Source organism: Urocitellus parryii, chromosome 3, assembly GCF_045843805.1.
Source record: "Urocitellus parryii isolate mUroPar1 chromosome 3, mUroPar1.hap1, whole genome shotgun sequence".
NCBI classification, from domain to species: Eukaryota; Metazoa; Chordata; class Mammalia; order Rodentia; family Sciuridae; genus Urocitellus; species Urocitellus parryii.
Window position 1 is genome coordinate 217,727,587 of NC_135533.1, and position 15,285 is coordinate 217,742,871.

The following is a 15,285-nucleotide window of genomic DNA, read 5'->3' on the forward strand; positions in this document are numbered from 1 at the left end:
GCTCTCAGGGGGTCGGAGGGGCAGGAAGAAGGAGCACACAAGTAGGCAGGTCAGGCTGTCAATAAAACTTTATTTATAAAGACAGACCAAGGGCCAGATTTGGCCTGTGGTTGCAGTTTGCATTTATTTGACTTATATTTTATTATTGTACCTAATGTAATAGAATACGTCACACAAAATCCTTATTTTTATATTAACTCCACTATACTACATTTTCATATGTATTGTTTCTATTTTTTTTTTATTTTGCAGTTTAGAATGTGGTCAGATTAAAATTTGGTGCTGCTAGATAAATAATAGTAATAGATGCTCCATGAACTTGGCAAAAGTTAAGTGTGAATGAATCAAAAGAAACCAGAGAAGCCAGGTGCAGGGGTGCACACCTACAATCCCTGTAACTCAGGAGGCTGAGGCAGGAGGTTCACAAACTTGAGGCCAGCCTCAGCAGCATAGCAAGACTGTCTCAAAAAACAAAAAAGGTCTGGGAGTGGCTCAGTGGTGGGCTACCTCTGGGTTCAGTCCCCAGCGCCAGGAAAACAAGAGAATTTAGGCAAAAGGGTAGTTTAGAGCAAGGGCCTGGGAAAGGCTGGCCAATGGGCGTGGGGGAGAGGCGGGGGGCGTGGGGGAGAGGCGGGGGGCGTGGGGGAGAGGCGGTGGTGTGTGGAAGCTGCTGGCAGCTACCCTCTGGAGCTGGGCTGCTCTCTGGTGCGCCAAGCCCTCCCCGCAGCCACGTGAAGCTGCTAAACATTGCTGAATGCAGAAGACAAGCACATCCAATGACTGTCACCAGCTGCCGCTGTCACCTGGGGCCTTGTCAGGGAGCTCTGGCTGGTCCTGGAGCGCCTTCCCAGGGAGCCATCTGCAGAGCTGCTTTGCCACCCCCTGTCCCCTAATCATTCAGGGACCGTCCCTCCGTCCTCCTTGAAGGGCGCTCACTTGCAGAATCAGCCTGAAAGGAGTCTGGGATGTCAGGGCCCTGTCCCAGCAAGGGACATCCTCCCATAGAGGTGCTTCAGCCCCTGACCCGAGGGAGGGTCTCAGGCGGCCCTTCCTCCCGGGCTTCCCCTCCGGAGCCTGGCTGAGGCCTCGAGGCTCAGCCTCCACCGGGAAAAGTCACAGGAGGGAGACCCCACCTCCCAGAACGCGTCCCCCAAACGCCAGGCAGTGTGCCCCAGCCATGTGCCCGTCTGCGTGAGGCCACCCAGGCGCTGGAGAAGGGGGTGGGTCTCCCAGTAGCTGCTCCTAGAGCCAGAGAATTGGGGACATCGGGCTGCCCCCGAGGAGGAGAGCTGTTCACTCAGAGCTAGGGCCAGCCATCACGCTAGTGACCCACTGCGGCCAGGACACAGGCCCCCAACTGGGCACCAAGCAGCGCCCCACCTCCTGCTCTGGAAGCCGGGAACCCTGACGGGCCTGGCCAGGCGGCCTGCTCAGGGTCTCCAGGGGCTGCCATCAAGAAGCTCCAAGTCCCATACCCAGTCTCCAAGGGACCTCACTGCCCCCAAGGGCCCCAGCTGGTCCCCAAGGCAGCCCGCCTCAGGAGGGTGCAGCTCCTCCCTCTGACGAGCGGTACCCAGGGGATGAGGAACCTTGGCAGGTCACGTCAGCCTCCAGCACGTGCTGTGCCAGGTATCAGCCGCACAGTGCTGCCACCAGGCCCCAAGTACAGCCACCCACACAACCAGAGGACGCGGGCTCCGGGCAGACACAGGCCACGGAGCCTTCCCAGCTCACTGGGCTCCTCTGCTCCACTGGCTGGTCCTGCCCCAGGCCCTTTGCACTGCTGTGCTAAGTCCCCTCTCTAGGGCCCTGCCCCTCCGTCCCCGAGGGAGCCCGTTCCCGGTTAGTGCAACACAAACCATCCTCTGGAAGTCCTTCCTGATGGTCTCCATTTTCAAGAGTCTTCAGAAGAGGGGGACAGAGGTGGAGATGGCCATGTGAGGAACACGCACATGAGGGCCAGGAGGCCACAGACAAGGGAAAGGCCAGGTGTCCCCCAGGGAGGCCTCCGCCCATCCTCGAGCACCTCATGGGACCCATTTCTGCTACCCTCTGTGGAGGCCAGCAGGGTGGGCTCCCTTGGAACCCAGTGGGTCCTTCATGCCCCCCCAGGCTCTGGGAGCCCAGGGCCCCTCAGGGTCCCCCCCCGCCCCCCCACCTGCTGTCCAAGTTCCTTTTTTTTGGTACGGGGTGGGGGGACCCGGGGTGCTCCACCACTGAGCCCCCAGCCTGGCTGCCAACTTGCCATCCTCCTCCTCCTCCTCCTCCTCCTGAGTAGCCGGGGTGGCAGGGGTGGCCACTGCGCCTGGCTCCAAATCCCCCTTTATGAGGTCACATTGGGACAGGGCCAGCCCCAGGCCTTGCCCAACCCTGAGACGTCCCTAAGCCACACCCTAACCCTGGCCCCCTCCTCTCCCCCTTTTCTATTTACTTATTTTTGGGTGCTGGGATGAACCTGGGGCCTCCCGGGCCCGCCAGCACCGCTCCTCCCAGCCCCTCTACCCTGGGGCGCCCCAGCCACCAGCACGCACCTCCTCCCGCCTGCAGTCCCACCTCCGAGGGTCCCAGAGACACCTGCACAGGGGGACGGCCCACCCCAGCAGGCAGCCACCTGTCCCCAGGAGGGATGCTGCTGTGATTGGGTGTGGCTCATGTGTGGGGAGCGTCCTGAGCAGGGAAGGTGGAGGTGGCTGGTCACAGGGCGGTCCCTGGAAGGAACTGCTGTCTCCCAGACCTGGGCCACCCCAGGGTGAGCCGGGCCTCCCCAGCTCTGCTCCCAGCTCACCGTGTGACCTGTCCCTCTGGCACCCACTCCTGCCACATGTGATGCCACACGCTAGGCAACGCGGTTACGGTGGCCCTTGCCAGAGCCAAGCCTCGGGGACTGTGAACCAAACAAATTCTTTATAAAGGGCCCGACCTCAACAGCAAAGGAACAGACAAGGGATCCGGGCACCAACTGTGGTAGGCGGGGCCCGTGGAGCCCAGGGCCACCCCAAACCCTGCTGGATCCTGGCAGAGAGAAGGTGCCGGCCAGTGCGGCAAGGCCCTTTTATTGGTTCTAGATAGTTCTATGGGGCGAGGGATGGAGCCAAGTAGGGAAGGACGCCCCCATCCCAGAACACGGCTGCCCTCAGGCCAGGAGGCTGCGGGCACTGGGCTTGCAGGAGCTCAACCCTGGACCCTGCAGGTGGGAAGGAACCCGGAGGTGCTGCAGGGCCGCTGCAGGCGGCAGAGAAACCGAGTCCCCCGCAGCCTCGCTGGCCCTCGGCCTGGGTTGACGCTGCTGCTGCTGCCCGTGGCCCAGGTCGTGTGGAGCCTCCAGCCCAGACCATGAGCAGCTCCCGCCTCGGAGGGCCGCACCGAGACCTGCGATGCCCTGGGCCTGGGTGGGGCTCTCAGTTGCTGCTGTCGCTGTCCCCACTGTCCCCGTACGTGCCCAGCTGGCTCAGGGAGGAGGTGCCAGGCGTGTGGGGTGCGGGGTCTGCGGTCTTCTTGCTCTCCGGGGCACCTGTGGGGACAGGAGAGGCTCAGCCCCACAGTCCTGAGAGTCTGGTGAGGCTCAGGGACAGGTGGAGTGGCCCAGCCTGTGGAGGGCGCCTGGAGGGGACTCAGCCACCTGGCCTCCGGCCTGTGGCCCATGGACACCTCCCTGGCAGGTGAAGCACTGCTGAGTGGAGACGGCTCCATGTCCAAGTTGAGCCGCTGTGACAGAGCGGGCAGGGACCGGGCCCACCGTCCACCCTGCTGTGCGGCTCCAGGTGAGGCCCCCTGCACATCTGGCTGAAGGGGCAACATGGGACTGGCCACAGTGGCTCATGGCGCCTGGACGTCCCACCAGGGAGTGCCCACCATCTTCCTGCCAGCCGTGCCACATTTCTGCTTGAATTTTAAAGGACAGGAAAGAGGCGGGTGGGGGTCCCTTGGCGCAGGCCAGGTAAGCAGGCGGGAGGCCGGGGTGGGCAGCCAGGTGGCTCAGCCCCGTGACCCGTCTCACCCACCATTCTCCACCTCAGAGCTGATGTGGGCTGGGGGCCATGCAGCCGTGAACACCTGCCAGGGGTCCGCAGGGGACCGTGACATCTGAAGACAGGGGTGGCGGGCCACGGGGCTTATCTATAAGCTGCTGTGTGACTTGGATCTTGTGTGTGAGGTGCAGGGAGGGAGGCCGGCCAGGCCCGCGGGAGCCACAGCAGCCGGGGCCTTGGGCCTTGAGGGGCCACTTCCATCTGTAATTAAAGAAAAATGAGCCCCAGCCCTTCTCCCCTGGTCCAGTAACTGGCCCCGGTGGGGGACAGGCCGCGCCCCACCCCACATGAAGCTTCTAGAACCATAAGGGCACTGCTGCCGACCGGGGCGGCGGGAGGCACTGCACCCAGCTCTGGGGACCTCACCTGGGCTGGGGCCCTGCCCCGTGCTCCCTGCCGCGGCCGTCTTCGTCTTCTTCACCACGACCAGGCCCGACAGCTGGGCCCTGCCCGCGCTCTCTGCCTTCCTCTTGGCCTTCGGGGCCTGTGGGGTGACGGGACTCGTGAGTGGCCTGCCCCAGTCCAGTCCCTCTCTGGGCTCCCTGCCCAGCCCCTGCCCTGCTGTCACCTGGCGAGCCGTGGCCCGAGGCTGGGAGTGGCGTCCTGCGCCTCCTCCCCTCACACCCCGTTGGCACCTGGGCTTCGCGCCCACTCCTCCCTGACGCCCCTTCCCTCCTCCTGCCCTGGCGAGCTCCGACTCGTCCCTCAAGACCCGTCGAGTGTCTCTCGGAGGCCCGAGTGCCCACGCCCCGGTTGGCTGTTAGCTGTCTGCCCGGCCCCGTGGGCGGCTAGGTCCTGTCGCCACGCTGGTCCACTGCCCCCACAGGTTCCTGCCCCTCCCTGGGCGCCAGTCACCATGTCTGAGGGTCCAGGGGAATCAGAGGCCCTGCCTGGGACGGGGCAGAGAGGGGCTCAGCAGGACTCTTCACCCCACCCCCCCGGGCCCTGTCCCCGTGTGTTTAAACAGAACTGGCAACCATGGGACTGAGGCCCTGCGGGCGGGACAGTGAGGGGTGCTGGACAGGCAGACGTCCAGCTCAGGTGTGCCCAGCACCGTCCCCCGAGGCGGGCAGCGGGGCAGCACTCCCAGAGGTGCTGGGGGCATTGGTGGTGCAGAGGGACCCTGAGGGACGAGGAGGGGGAGCAGAGGGGAGGGGCTGCAGGAGCAGGACCCCAGGCCCTGGGCGGTGGCGGTGGGTGGGCAACAGCAGGGGCCAGCAGCAGGGGCCAGAGCTCTCTGACCTTCTGTGCTGGGCAAACCCAGGGCCTCCTGGGTGTGAGGGGGGAGAAGCAAATGTCCGCGCAGTTGGAACTGCTGTCACCTGAGGTCTGCCCAGTGGCTAGCGCTGGACCTGGCTGCCCACCAAGCTCTGTTCTTCCCTCCTGTCCAGTTAGCGGTGCGGTCAGCCCGGTCAGCTAGCCAGCCTCCTCCCAGCCTCCCTCGCAGCAAGACTCAACCATGTCCTGGTCCAGGGGGATGTGGGGGGCCATGGTGGGCCACACCCGGGTCTGCGGGAACCCCCATCCCCTGCTTCCCCTCAGCTGCAAGTGGTGCCACGGGCCACCTGGGCCACCTGGGCCACCTGGACAGGCACAGCTGCTCCAAGACACACTCCAGGAGCCGCCGGGAGCCTGAGCCCCTGAATGGCTCAGCAGGGCCAGCAGAGCTGCCCAGAAGTCCTGACCGCCCAGGGCACTGGCTTGCGACCAGAAGCAACCTCAGTGTCCACTCTGCCCTGCCCGAGCTTCCCAGGCTCAGCAGGGGGGACAGCGACCCACCCCTCGTCACCCGGTTTCAGCAACAGCTGGCGCATGGCACAGGGCCTGAGGTGGCCGGAGCAGCAGCAGCGCCAGCTGCCCAGCCTTCCAGGGCTGCCCAGCTGCCCGGGCTCCCTGTCCCGCCCCCCGTCCCTGCAGCACTGCGGCAGGGGGCCTGGGGCTCACCTCGTGCAGGATGGCGGTGGGCTGGGGCCGCAGCACGGGCCGGGGCGGGGCGGGCTTGGCCTCGTCCTCAGAGTCCGAGTCCTCCAGCAGCCGTTGCCTCCGCGCTTCCTCCAGCAAGGCCCTGCGGGAAGGCCAGGGCTGGGGGTGCTCCGCAGGGGACTCGGCCAGGACCCCCTGCCAGGGCCCTACCGTCCCTGCCGGACTGGCAAGGGCACACCACGTGTTGAGACCCCCGCTCCCTGAGGGGTGAGTGGCCAGGTGTCTGGACGCTGAGGCCAGCGCGTCTGGGCTGCAGCCCTGGTTGGGGACTATTCGGGACTGCCTGGACACTGGCCTCAGCCCTGGACCTGCTGACGGCCACAGCAACTGCCAAGGCCAGGCAGGGGGCAAGTGCCAGGTAAGTAGCTGGCTGTGGCAGAGTGACCACTGCCTGCCCCAGGTGCCACCAAGCCCTGCTGTGCTCTGACCCCACCCAAGGCCCAGGGGGACAGGGACACAGCTACAGGACAGGACTGACCAGCATGGTGGTCAGGGGTCAGGCACTGACCCGGGAGGCCTGCAGCTGTGACCCCAGAATACGGCTGGGGCTCCCCTCCCCACGGGGTGCTGGGCCTAACCCTGGGTGCAGTTCCTGCTCCGCGCTGCTCTCCCTGGAGCCTGGCTGCTGGGGAGCCTGAGGGGCCTGAGGGAGGACCTGGGGGGCCTAGGGGGGCCTGGGGGATGTGGGGGGCCTGGGGGGCCTTGGGGACCTGTGTGACTCCCCAGGACAAGAAAGGGTCTCTGCCAGCCCACAGTGACCTCTGCTCTGCCACCACGGCTCACTGTGGGGAACCCGGGTGGCCTGAGTGCCCCTGGAAGACTCCCGGAGCCCTGCCTGGGCTCCCCAGTCCCCGCGCCGTCTCCAGCAGGTGGCTCTGCTCTGGGACCTGCCACCCAACACCACAGCCGAGGGTGTGGCTCGGTGGCCAGCGCCTGCCCAGCACGGGAGACAATCCCACAAGAAAACCAAACCCACGGCCCCGGACACCCGGTGCTGAGCCTGGGGACCCCAGGGGACGGCAGATCACAGTGGGCTCGAGGACCCCAGGACAGATGCCGTGACAGACCATGAGGGACGGTGGCCCCAGGAACGGGGGTGCTGGGGGCACGGGCGGCCACTCACGCGGTCTCCTGCTCGTCCTCCTCCTGCTGCCGCCGCCGCCGCTCCTCCTCCGACAGGCGGTGCTGCCGCAGCATGGCCTCGAAGTCCACGTGCGCCTGGCGCTGGTTGAGCTCCTTCAGCTCCTGCAGGTTCTCCAGCACCTCCATCTCCAGCTTGGAGTCCTTGGTGCGGTTCTCCAGCACCTGCGGCACCCGGCGTCAAGGCCACGCCCAGCCTGGCCACCACCCTGGGCGCCCCTCCACTCAGGAGGGCCCCTCAGGTCCGTGGGAACCCTGAGGCTTGGGGAGTGACCGCCACAGCCGGCCCCAGAGAAGCCGGGTCCAGCCTGGCACCTTCCTTGAGGGCAGTGGGTCCAGGACAACCGGCACCTGCTCCAGGGTCTGGGCCAAGGTGCCCAACCTCCCCAAAGCAGGGACAGAACAGCCTGACGCACGAGCACCCAGAGGCCCAGAGCGCACACATGGCTTCCCGAGGTCCCAGAGCCTGAGTGGCCTGACGGCCCCGGGAAGCACCTGTCCTCTTCTCCCCTGCCGGGTAACTTGGGCTCCAGCAGCACTGCCTCCTGGCCTCCTGGCCGGGGGTCGGGAGTGCCCTGGTCATCTCACGGGCCTCCCTGGCTGCTGAGGCTGCAGGCCCAGCCCCACTGCAGGGACCCCTCCGGGGCGGAGGCCTGTGCCCCTTCCTCTTCTGGCCTTCCTGGCTCCCAGAGGCCACCTGCTTGCTTTCCCCCTGGTGACCTCCGTGCTGCTCCGAGTTGTCCTGTCCAGACTCGATTAGAGGGGCGGGTGGCAGACCAAGTGCCCCTGGAGAGCCCCTGGGCCAGGGCAGCTGTGCACAGTGACAGGCCCCAGGCCGAGGGAGGAGGCTCCTTCCTCCCCACAGCCCAGGCCCAAGCGGAGGGCGGGGATCAGCAGGCCGCTCGGCCACCACCCGGCCCCGCCCCGCGCAGCGCGCCCACCTTCATGGGGTTGTTCAGCTCCTCGTCCTCCCTCTCCTTCTGCACCCGCTTCTCCTCCTCCTCCAGGAGCTTCTCCGCCTGGAAGTTCCGCGTGGCCCCGTGCTCCATGGTGTAGTCGGTGTTTTCAGGGTCTGTCTGGGAGGAGCAGGAGTCTGGGTGCCAGGGCACCAGGCGGGCAGAACAGGCTGCTCCCCGCTCAGGGGCTCAACTCTTCCCCCTCTGCTGCGCCCTCCCCTGACTCCCGCAAAGGCAAGGCCTACTGAGGTGGATGGCGCAGGGCGTCCATCCTCTGGAGGAGCGCAGCATGTTTCTGGGAACGGGCTGGTTTGTTTCTGTATTCCTTTAGTAAGTCTAGTTGCGACTTCTCATATGACCATTAAGTTTGAAGGAAAAAATGTGACTTTCCCAATTAATGCAACTACTTCTAAGAATAGATGTGTTTGCTCTAAGTGCAAGGATTCAGCTGTGGAACGTAAATAGTTAATGTTTAATGAGAAACCCCCTGTAGGAAAAACAGTCAGGGAAGTTTTTGAGAAATTAAATTAAAATCTAGAGAAGAATTAATGTTGGGGCTGGGGATGTGGCTCAAGCGGTAGCGCGCTCGCCTGGCACGTGTGCGGCCCGGGTTGGATCTTCAGCACCACATACCAACAAAGATGTTGTGTCCGCCAAAAAAAAAAAAGCATTGTGTTGTGTCCATCTACATCTAAAAAAAATAAATATTAAAAAAAAAAAGAATTAATGTTAAGAAGAGAGATTAGTGCTTGGTACTGGGCAACTTGTTCTTGTTCCTGTGCACAATGGTTTGTGCTCTTACTCTTGTTTGATTAAAATTAGTAGCCTCTCTTTTCAAGCTAACCACTTGCCATAACTGTGGCGCCACTTCTAGTCAGTAAGTCAAGAAAGAATAGTCAAGGTGTAGGCCAATAGTCCAGGACCTTTCTATTATTAAAAGTTAGCTAAGCAGAAACAGCTCAAAGCAAAACGCAAACTTAAAGGAAAAATGCTGGCTTATGCATAAGCCAAGATACATTCTTCTTATCTAATTGTAGCTACGTAATATTTTGTTTCTTTGAATCATGATTCCTGTTTTGTAACCACAAAGTACTGTGAGCCTGCCAAGATGAAGAGTGTTTGATTAACTTCACAAGTAAAGACGGGGATTCGGCACCTTCACTTCTGTCTGTGTTGTTTCTCTGCCGCCTTCCACCGACTCCTCACCATCTCCTGAGACCCCCCTTTACCCATCCTTGTCCCTCTTCCTGCCCTGTGGCTTGGCGGGCCTGGTTCTTCCCTTCAGGCTCCATCCCGTCTGCAGACAGGCCCAGCTCCCTCTGAACCCCCCACCTGTCCTCTTCACCCTCTGCCTCCACTCCACGGCCTCCGCACCTCTGCAAACCCACCTTCAGACCTTCACCCATGTGTGCCCTCTCCTTCTCTGTGTGGCTGTGTGAGACACTTGGTCCTTGGTTAAAAGTCATACCCCAGGTATGAATACAGCGTGCCCCCGGCCTCCGGGATCAGACCCGGAGCTGAACGCTGGGATCCACGCCGGAGGTCCTACTTGGCAAACGGTGACATTCCGCTGTTGGTATCTGAGTGGGACAGATGTACCGCGGCCATGGGAGATGCTGACACTGGGGCAGCGGGGGGACAGGAGCTGCCCGGGCTACCTTCATGACTTTTCTGTGATCTACAAGTATCGAGGAAGAGCGTGACCCGTATGTGTGTGTGTGTGTGTGTGTGTGTGTGTGTGTGCACACGTGCCTAGAAAAAAAATTCCTTTGGCACCCTGGGGACTAAATCCAGGCAAGCGCTCTGTGTCTGAGCCACGCGCCCTGCCCTGCCTCAGCCCCGAGTGGCAGTAACTGCAGAAGTGGGCCACGGAGCCTGACCGGCCTAGAAACATTTTTTAAAATCACGTAAGCAAATGTCATGAGCGTTTGCCCATCTGCATGGCACCTGGCTGGGCAGGTGGCGGGTGACAGCAGGGACTTTTCAGGAAGGCAGTGCTGTGTGGATTCTGTTCTTAGCCCACGTCCACACGGGCGTCAGTATAAAGGGTGAAGACACGTGTCTTGTTATGAAGGGTCGAGGCCACAGTCTGTTGGTCTTTGAAAAACACACGCATGTTCATATTCATGAACTTCAGAATTCAGGTTAAAATCCATTTTCCTCTTTTTTAGTACCAGGATTTACCCAGGGATGCTTGACCACTGAGCCACATCCTCAGCCCTTTTTATTTTTGATTTTGAGATAGGGTCTTGCTAAGTTGCTCAGGACAGTGGAAGAACAGGAGTCCTCCTGAGTTGCTAAGTGCACCACTGTGCCTGGCTTAAAATGTATAATTTTTTAAAAATATTTATTTTTTAGTTGTAGTTGGACACAACACCTTTATTTCACTTATTTATTTTTCTGTGGTGCTGAGGATCGAACCCTGGGTCTCGCACATGCGAGGTGAGTGCTCTACTGCTGAGCCACAACCCCAACCCCAAAACGTATAATTTTTAAAAATGTACTTTTTGTTCATTTAAGTAAAAAAAAAATTTAATTGCAAAAAAACAAAGCTTACAGCAGAAACACAAACAAACAAGAACAACAATAAGAAACCATGCCAAACCCTCAGACACTGCAGAATATGGAAAATAGTGTCCAAGAGTGCCCCTCAGGGCTGGGGACACAGCTCAGGGGTGGAGCGCTCATCTCACCTGCCCAAGGCCCTGGGTTCGATCCCCAGCACCAAAAAAATTTCTCCTCATCCTGTCCCCAAATCCTTAAGGTGATGACCAAAAGCAAAGTGTGTCTCTGCGGCCTGTGGAGGCTCCCAGCAGCGTCTCCCCGGACTCCACCTGGGCTGCCTCAGCTGCTCCGTGGTCCCCTCCCCAGGCCCTCCTGCTTCCGGGATGAACTGTAAAGGGGTTTCCCTGGGGGGGGGGACCAGGTGCGGCGGCCGGCCCTACCTTGAAAGTGATCTCGGCCAGGCAGCGCGTGCACTTGATGTAGAACCTGAAGATGGGCAGGCCCAGGTAGACCTCGTTCTGCACCGTCTCCTTGCGAGCATTGAACTTCTTGCCCTTGTAGATGTACTCTCCGCACGTCTTACACCTGGGGGCACGGGACTCGCACTGCCGCAGACTGCCACCCCCTTCCCTCCCAGGCCCGGCCCCCCGCCGCTCTCCTCGCCCTGTCCACACGCTGCCTCCTTGGGGAGCGCCCAGCCCGGGGAGGTCAGCCTGTGCTCAAGGACATCCAGGTCGCCAGGCAGAGGCTGACAGAGCTCCTGCCACCCGTCCACTACGGCCCTGGGCTCCCAGCCCCATCACGCCCGCCTCCTGTTCTTCCTGCCAGCTCCTCCGTCTTGGTCCTACCTCAGGGCCTTTGCTTGCAGTTCCCACACCTGTGACACCCTCTTCCCCAGCCCTCAACTCCACTGGTGCTTCTTTTGACATTTCTCTGCCGACCCCAGTTAAGAGGCCCTCCCTCTCCTGCCTGATGAGCACGTCCACATGCGCCCTGTGCGCATCCACCTGGTGACCCATCACCTCCACTTCCCGCAGACTGTGGGTCCCAGGGTTGTCCCCGGCACCTGTGTACACATAGGCGCTGACAAACGGGGCCTGATAAAGACTGCTGAAGGAGGCAGTGAGGGAACAGAGACAGAAAATGACCCCGTCCCTGACACGTGAAGACGTTCTCCATCCCACTGCCCCCAGGTGTCCTGACTGACAGGTGTCTGGGATTCCAGGTGCCCTGGAATGGGAACACTGTGAGACCCAGAGTTAACTGAATCTAGTAATTTGAAAGGGGGACAAAGGGCAAGAGCTGGGTGCTGTGGGAGGGTGATGGCTGAGCTGGTGGGTCACGGTGGGGTGAGGCCAGCCCACGGCAGCTTCAGACAGACTGTGGCTCCTGCAGAGGAGGCCCTGAGGCAGCAAAGGCCTGACTGATGGGGCCGCTGAGATGAAGGTGCAGCCCTCTGTGTCTTCACACCTGCACTAAGGGTGGACATGGCGGATTCCGCTGGGGCTCTAAGAGGTCAGTGAGTTGAACCTCGAAAGGGCAGGGCAGGGAGGCGCTGAGAGCTCACTGGGTTGATGTCCAAGCCTGGGCTGGGGACCTGGGCTGCACCCGGGGACGGCCAGCTCTGTGGAGGTGTCACCCTGTCCGTCTTCTGTGAATGGGGCGGCCCCGCAGGACACTCACCTCATGTTGAACGGGGCCATCAACCGCACTACGTACTGCCGGTCCTTGGGGAGCTTGAGTTTGGGGATCTTTGACGGGTCGAAGTCTGGAGGGTAGTATTTCTATGGAGAGGAAGGAAGTGTCTTTCAGACATGGAGGCAGGCCATGGGCAGAGGTAAGGGGCCTGGGAACCTTGTCAGGGCAAGAGCATCCCAGGGCTGGGGACTGGAGGGCGTCCTCCCCAGAGGGCATCCTCACTGCCGAGGTTTATCAACCAAAGGGTTCCAAGAACCATCAGCCAAGGTCCTGGAGGGGAGGTCAGGTGGGTGGTGCAGACAAGTTTCCAGAACCTTCTTCAAGCAGTCACAAGATGCATGGAATACCACGATGAGTTGGGACAACATGCACAAAATGAGCCTACCAGGGAATCTCCCAGACCCACGGCTGCCCCTTCTGCCCAGCATGTGCCAAGATTCTAGCCTCCCACAAAAGCACCGGGGTTCAGCACCAACCACCTTGTTGGCATAAACAGCACAGGTACTGAGAGCCACTGTCATCAGGGAACCATCCGAAATTCAAGCTCCCAGACACCAGCCAAGAAAAAACTGGCAAGCAGCCTCTTCTTTCTTTTTGCCCTTGGTTCCCCCCCTTTCTGCAGTGTGGGGAACGGCTCCCGGGGCCTCACACATGCTAGGCAAGACCTCTACCACTGAGGTGCACACTCCCTCCCCTCGACTTTTTATTTTGACAGGATCTTGCTAAGTTGCCCAGGCTGCCCTCCAACTTGCCTTCCTCCTGCCTCAGCCTCCCAAGTTGCTGGGATCATAGGCGTGCACCACTGAACAGAGCTGAAAGCAAACTTTAAAGACAGCAGCCTCCTGCCTGCTCTTGTAACTGCTTTCTGCACAGGAATGGAGCTGAGAAATAGGATAGCCAGTTTGGGTATAAAAATAACTCCACTGCACTATCAGAAAATAAGGCGCTTCCTGTGAGCACCTAGTGAACCTCAAGCACCACAGAGTGCCCTGTCTCCCTCACCTCGAGGAACCCTAGCAAAGATTCTACCAGAGAGCAATGTGCCTATTTTACAGAGGAGGAAACGGCACCTTCCTTGCTTCATCTACTCAGAAATCAGATATTGTTGACATAACTCTGGAGAAAACTGGTGTCTTGAAGTGTAGGTACATGGGCTAACAGACTTCTAATGTCCCCTCAACAGATAGGGGGGAACTGAGGACCTGGGGATAGTCCCCCACTAGCAGAGCCAATGTGGCAAAGCCTAACCCTTCCAAGGAACAGGATTGGCCAGAGCCACCAAGAGGGGCAGGGCTCTCGCCGAACGTGGTGGTGCAGAACAGTCTCCTCCCGCGGAAATCCCAGTCTAGCGAGGGGATTGGATGATGATTGCAAGCTCCGCCCACAGAAGGCGAGGCTTCGCGAACGCCCACCGCCCGAGGACGGTGATTGGGAGGAGTTTCGGAAGCCCCTCCCCGCGGAAGGCCGTTGAAGGGGGCGAAAAAAGTTCCAAAAGGAAATTACAGGAAGTCCACCTCCCCCGGAGTCCCCCGGTGTCCCGCGCCAGATGGAAAGCCCTGGTTGCCAAATACTTACGTTTAAAACTTTGCGCTCCGACATCTTTGCCGCCTTCTCGTCTCGCTAGTTCCAGACAACGGGTTAGATTCGTTATTTATGGAGCTTCTCTGACTATTCTTGTACTTCCGCTTACGTCACTTCCTTCGGCTTCTATTACTGACTGCAACCTACACAGCTTGCCTTTCTCATTGGCTCTGACTGCAGCCTATCAAGCTTCGAGTCCTCCTATCTTCCCTCCGGAGTTCCAACTTCGGTGGCGCGAAATAAAGGTTCTGGGGTCTGTGTAGGTTTGAGAAGTTGGAGGAGGTGCTGCGCCCTCCGGACGTCGGCAGCGGCTCTGCGGTTCTGTCCCGGCGCGGCGTGGCGGGCCGGGGACGCCGCCGTTCACTCTTTGACTCGGCAAAGTGTGTAGCGCGTGTTCGGCGCGCCACCCCCCTCCCCGGCCCGGCGCCGGGCTCCGGCGGCTCGGTGTTCTGTGCGCTCCACGCCCGCGGCCCCCGCCCTGCGGGCCCGGGTTCGGTCCGGGCGGGAGTCGAGACGCGCAGGAGCTGGGTCGGCGCGGTTCTGGCCGCGGCGGGTCCATGCGCGCGCGGGCCCTCTGCGGCGGCCCCGGGTTCGGCCTCCCGGCCCTGTTCGCCGAGAATCGCCTCCCGCCGCGGCGTGGACCGAGACCCCGCCACCGACCGCTGCCTGGCGCGGGTTAAGCGACCCAGGGCGACGTTGAAGCGTGGGAAGGGCGACTTCAGCGCGGAGGAGCGGCCTGCGTGGCCGTGGCGAGTGACCACTTGCTGCTGCTGGTGGTGGAGTCGCGCAGGCGCCCTCGTGGTCGGCGGGCCGGCGTGGAGGGACAGGGCTGGTGGCCACGGAGAGGCCGTGTGCCCGAATGCCCCCCGTTCCCGCTGCCACCGTGGCTTCTGCCTTAGAAGGGCCTTTGTGCAGCCACGTAATTCAGGATAACTCCCCTTAATTTTCATTATTTTTTTTTAAAGAGAGAGGGAGATAGAGAGAATTTTAATATTTATTATTTTTTTAGTTCTCGGCGGACACAACATCTTTGTTGGTATGTGGTGCTGAGGATCCAACCCGGGCCACTCGCATGCCAGGCGAGCGCGCTACCGCTTGAGCCACATCCCCAGCCCAATTAGTTGTCAATGGACCTTTATTTTATTTATTTATATGTGGTGCTGAGAATCGGACCCAGGACCTCGCACCTGCCAGGCAAGCGCTCTGCCACGGCGCCACCGCCCAGCCCCTAAATGTCATCGACTTAATGAAAGATCTCTCATCTTGACCACACTTTTGAGTACGGCTGGTGTCAACCCAGAAGAACCAAAAGCACTTTCAAGTTCACGGCTTTCTTGGTTGTGGCAGGGACCTTGTTCTCAGGCCCAGAGATGAGGGCTAGGTGTCTGGAGCTC

At 60.8% G+C, this 15,285-nt stretch overlaps 1 protein-coding gene across 2 annotated transcripts; it reads right to left on the reverse strand.

The window, feature by feature from the left end:
• Positions 1-2,402: 2,402 nt before the first annotated feature.
• Positions 2,403-14,744, reverse strand: Yju2 (YJU2 splicing factor homolog). 2 transcript variants are annotated; one of them, XM_026404443.2, is made up of 8 exons: positions 13,886-14,741; positions 12,296-12,396; positions 11,053-11,197; positions 8,093-8,227; positions 7,135-7,316; positions 5,973-6,093; positions 4,395-4,512; positions 2,403-3,511 (listed from the first exon to the last, which is right to left on the reverse strand). In XM_026404443.2, exons 1-8 carry the CDS (start codon positions 13,907-13,909, stop codon positions 3,399-3,401), a joined length of 939 nt encoding a protein of 312 aa, XP_026260228.1. In that variant the 5' UTR covers positions 13,910-14,741; the 3' UTR covers positions 2,403-3,398. The 2 variants fall into 2 exon arrangements, with proteins under 2 accessions (XP_026260228.1, XP_026260229.1); XM_026404444.2 differs by lacking the exon at positions 2,403-3,511 and adding an exon at positions 3,562-4,229 and having other exon boundaries at positions 13,886-14,744.
• Positions 14,745-15,285: the final 541 nt, after the last annotated feature.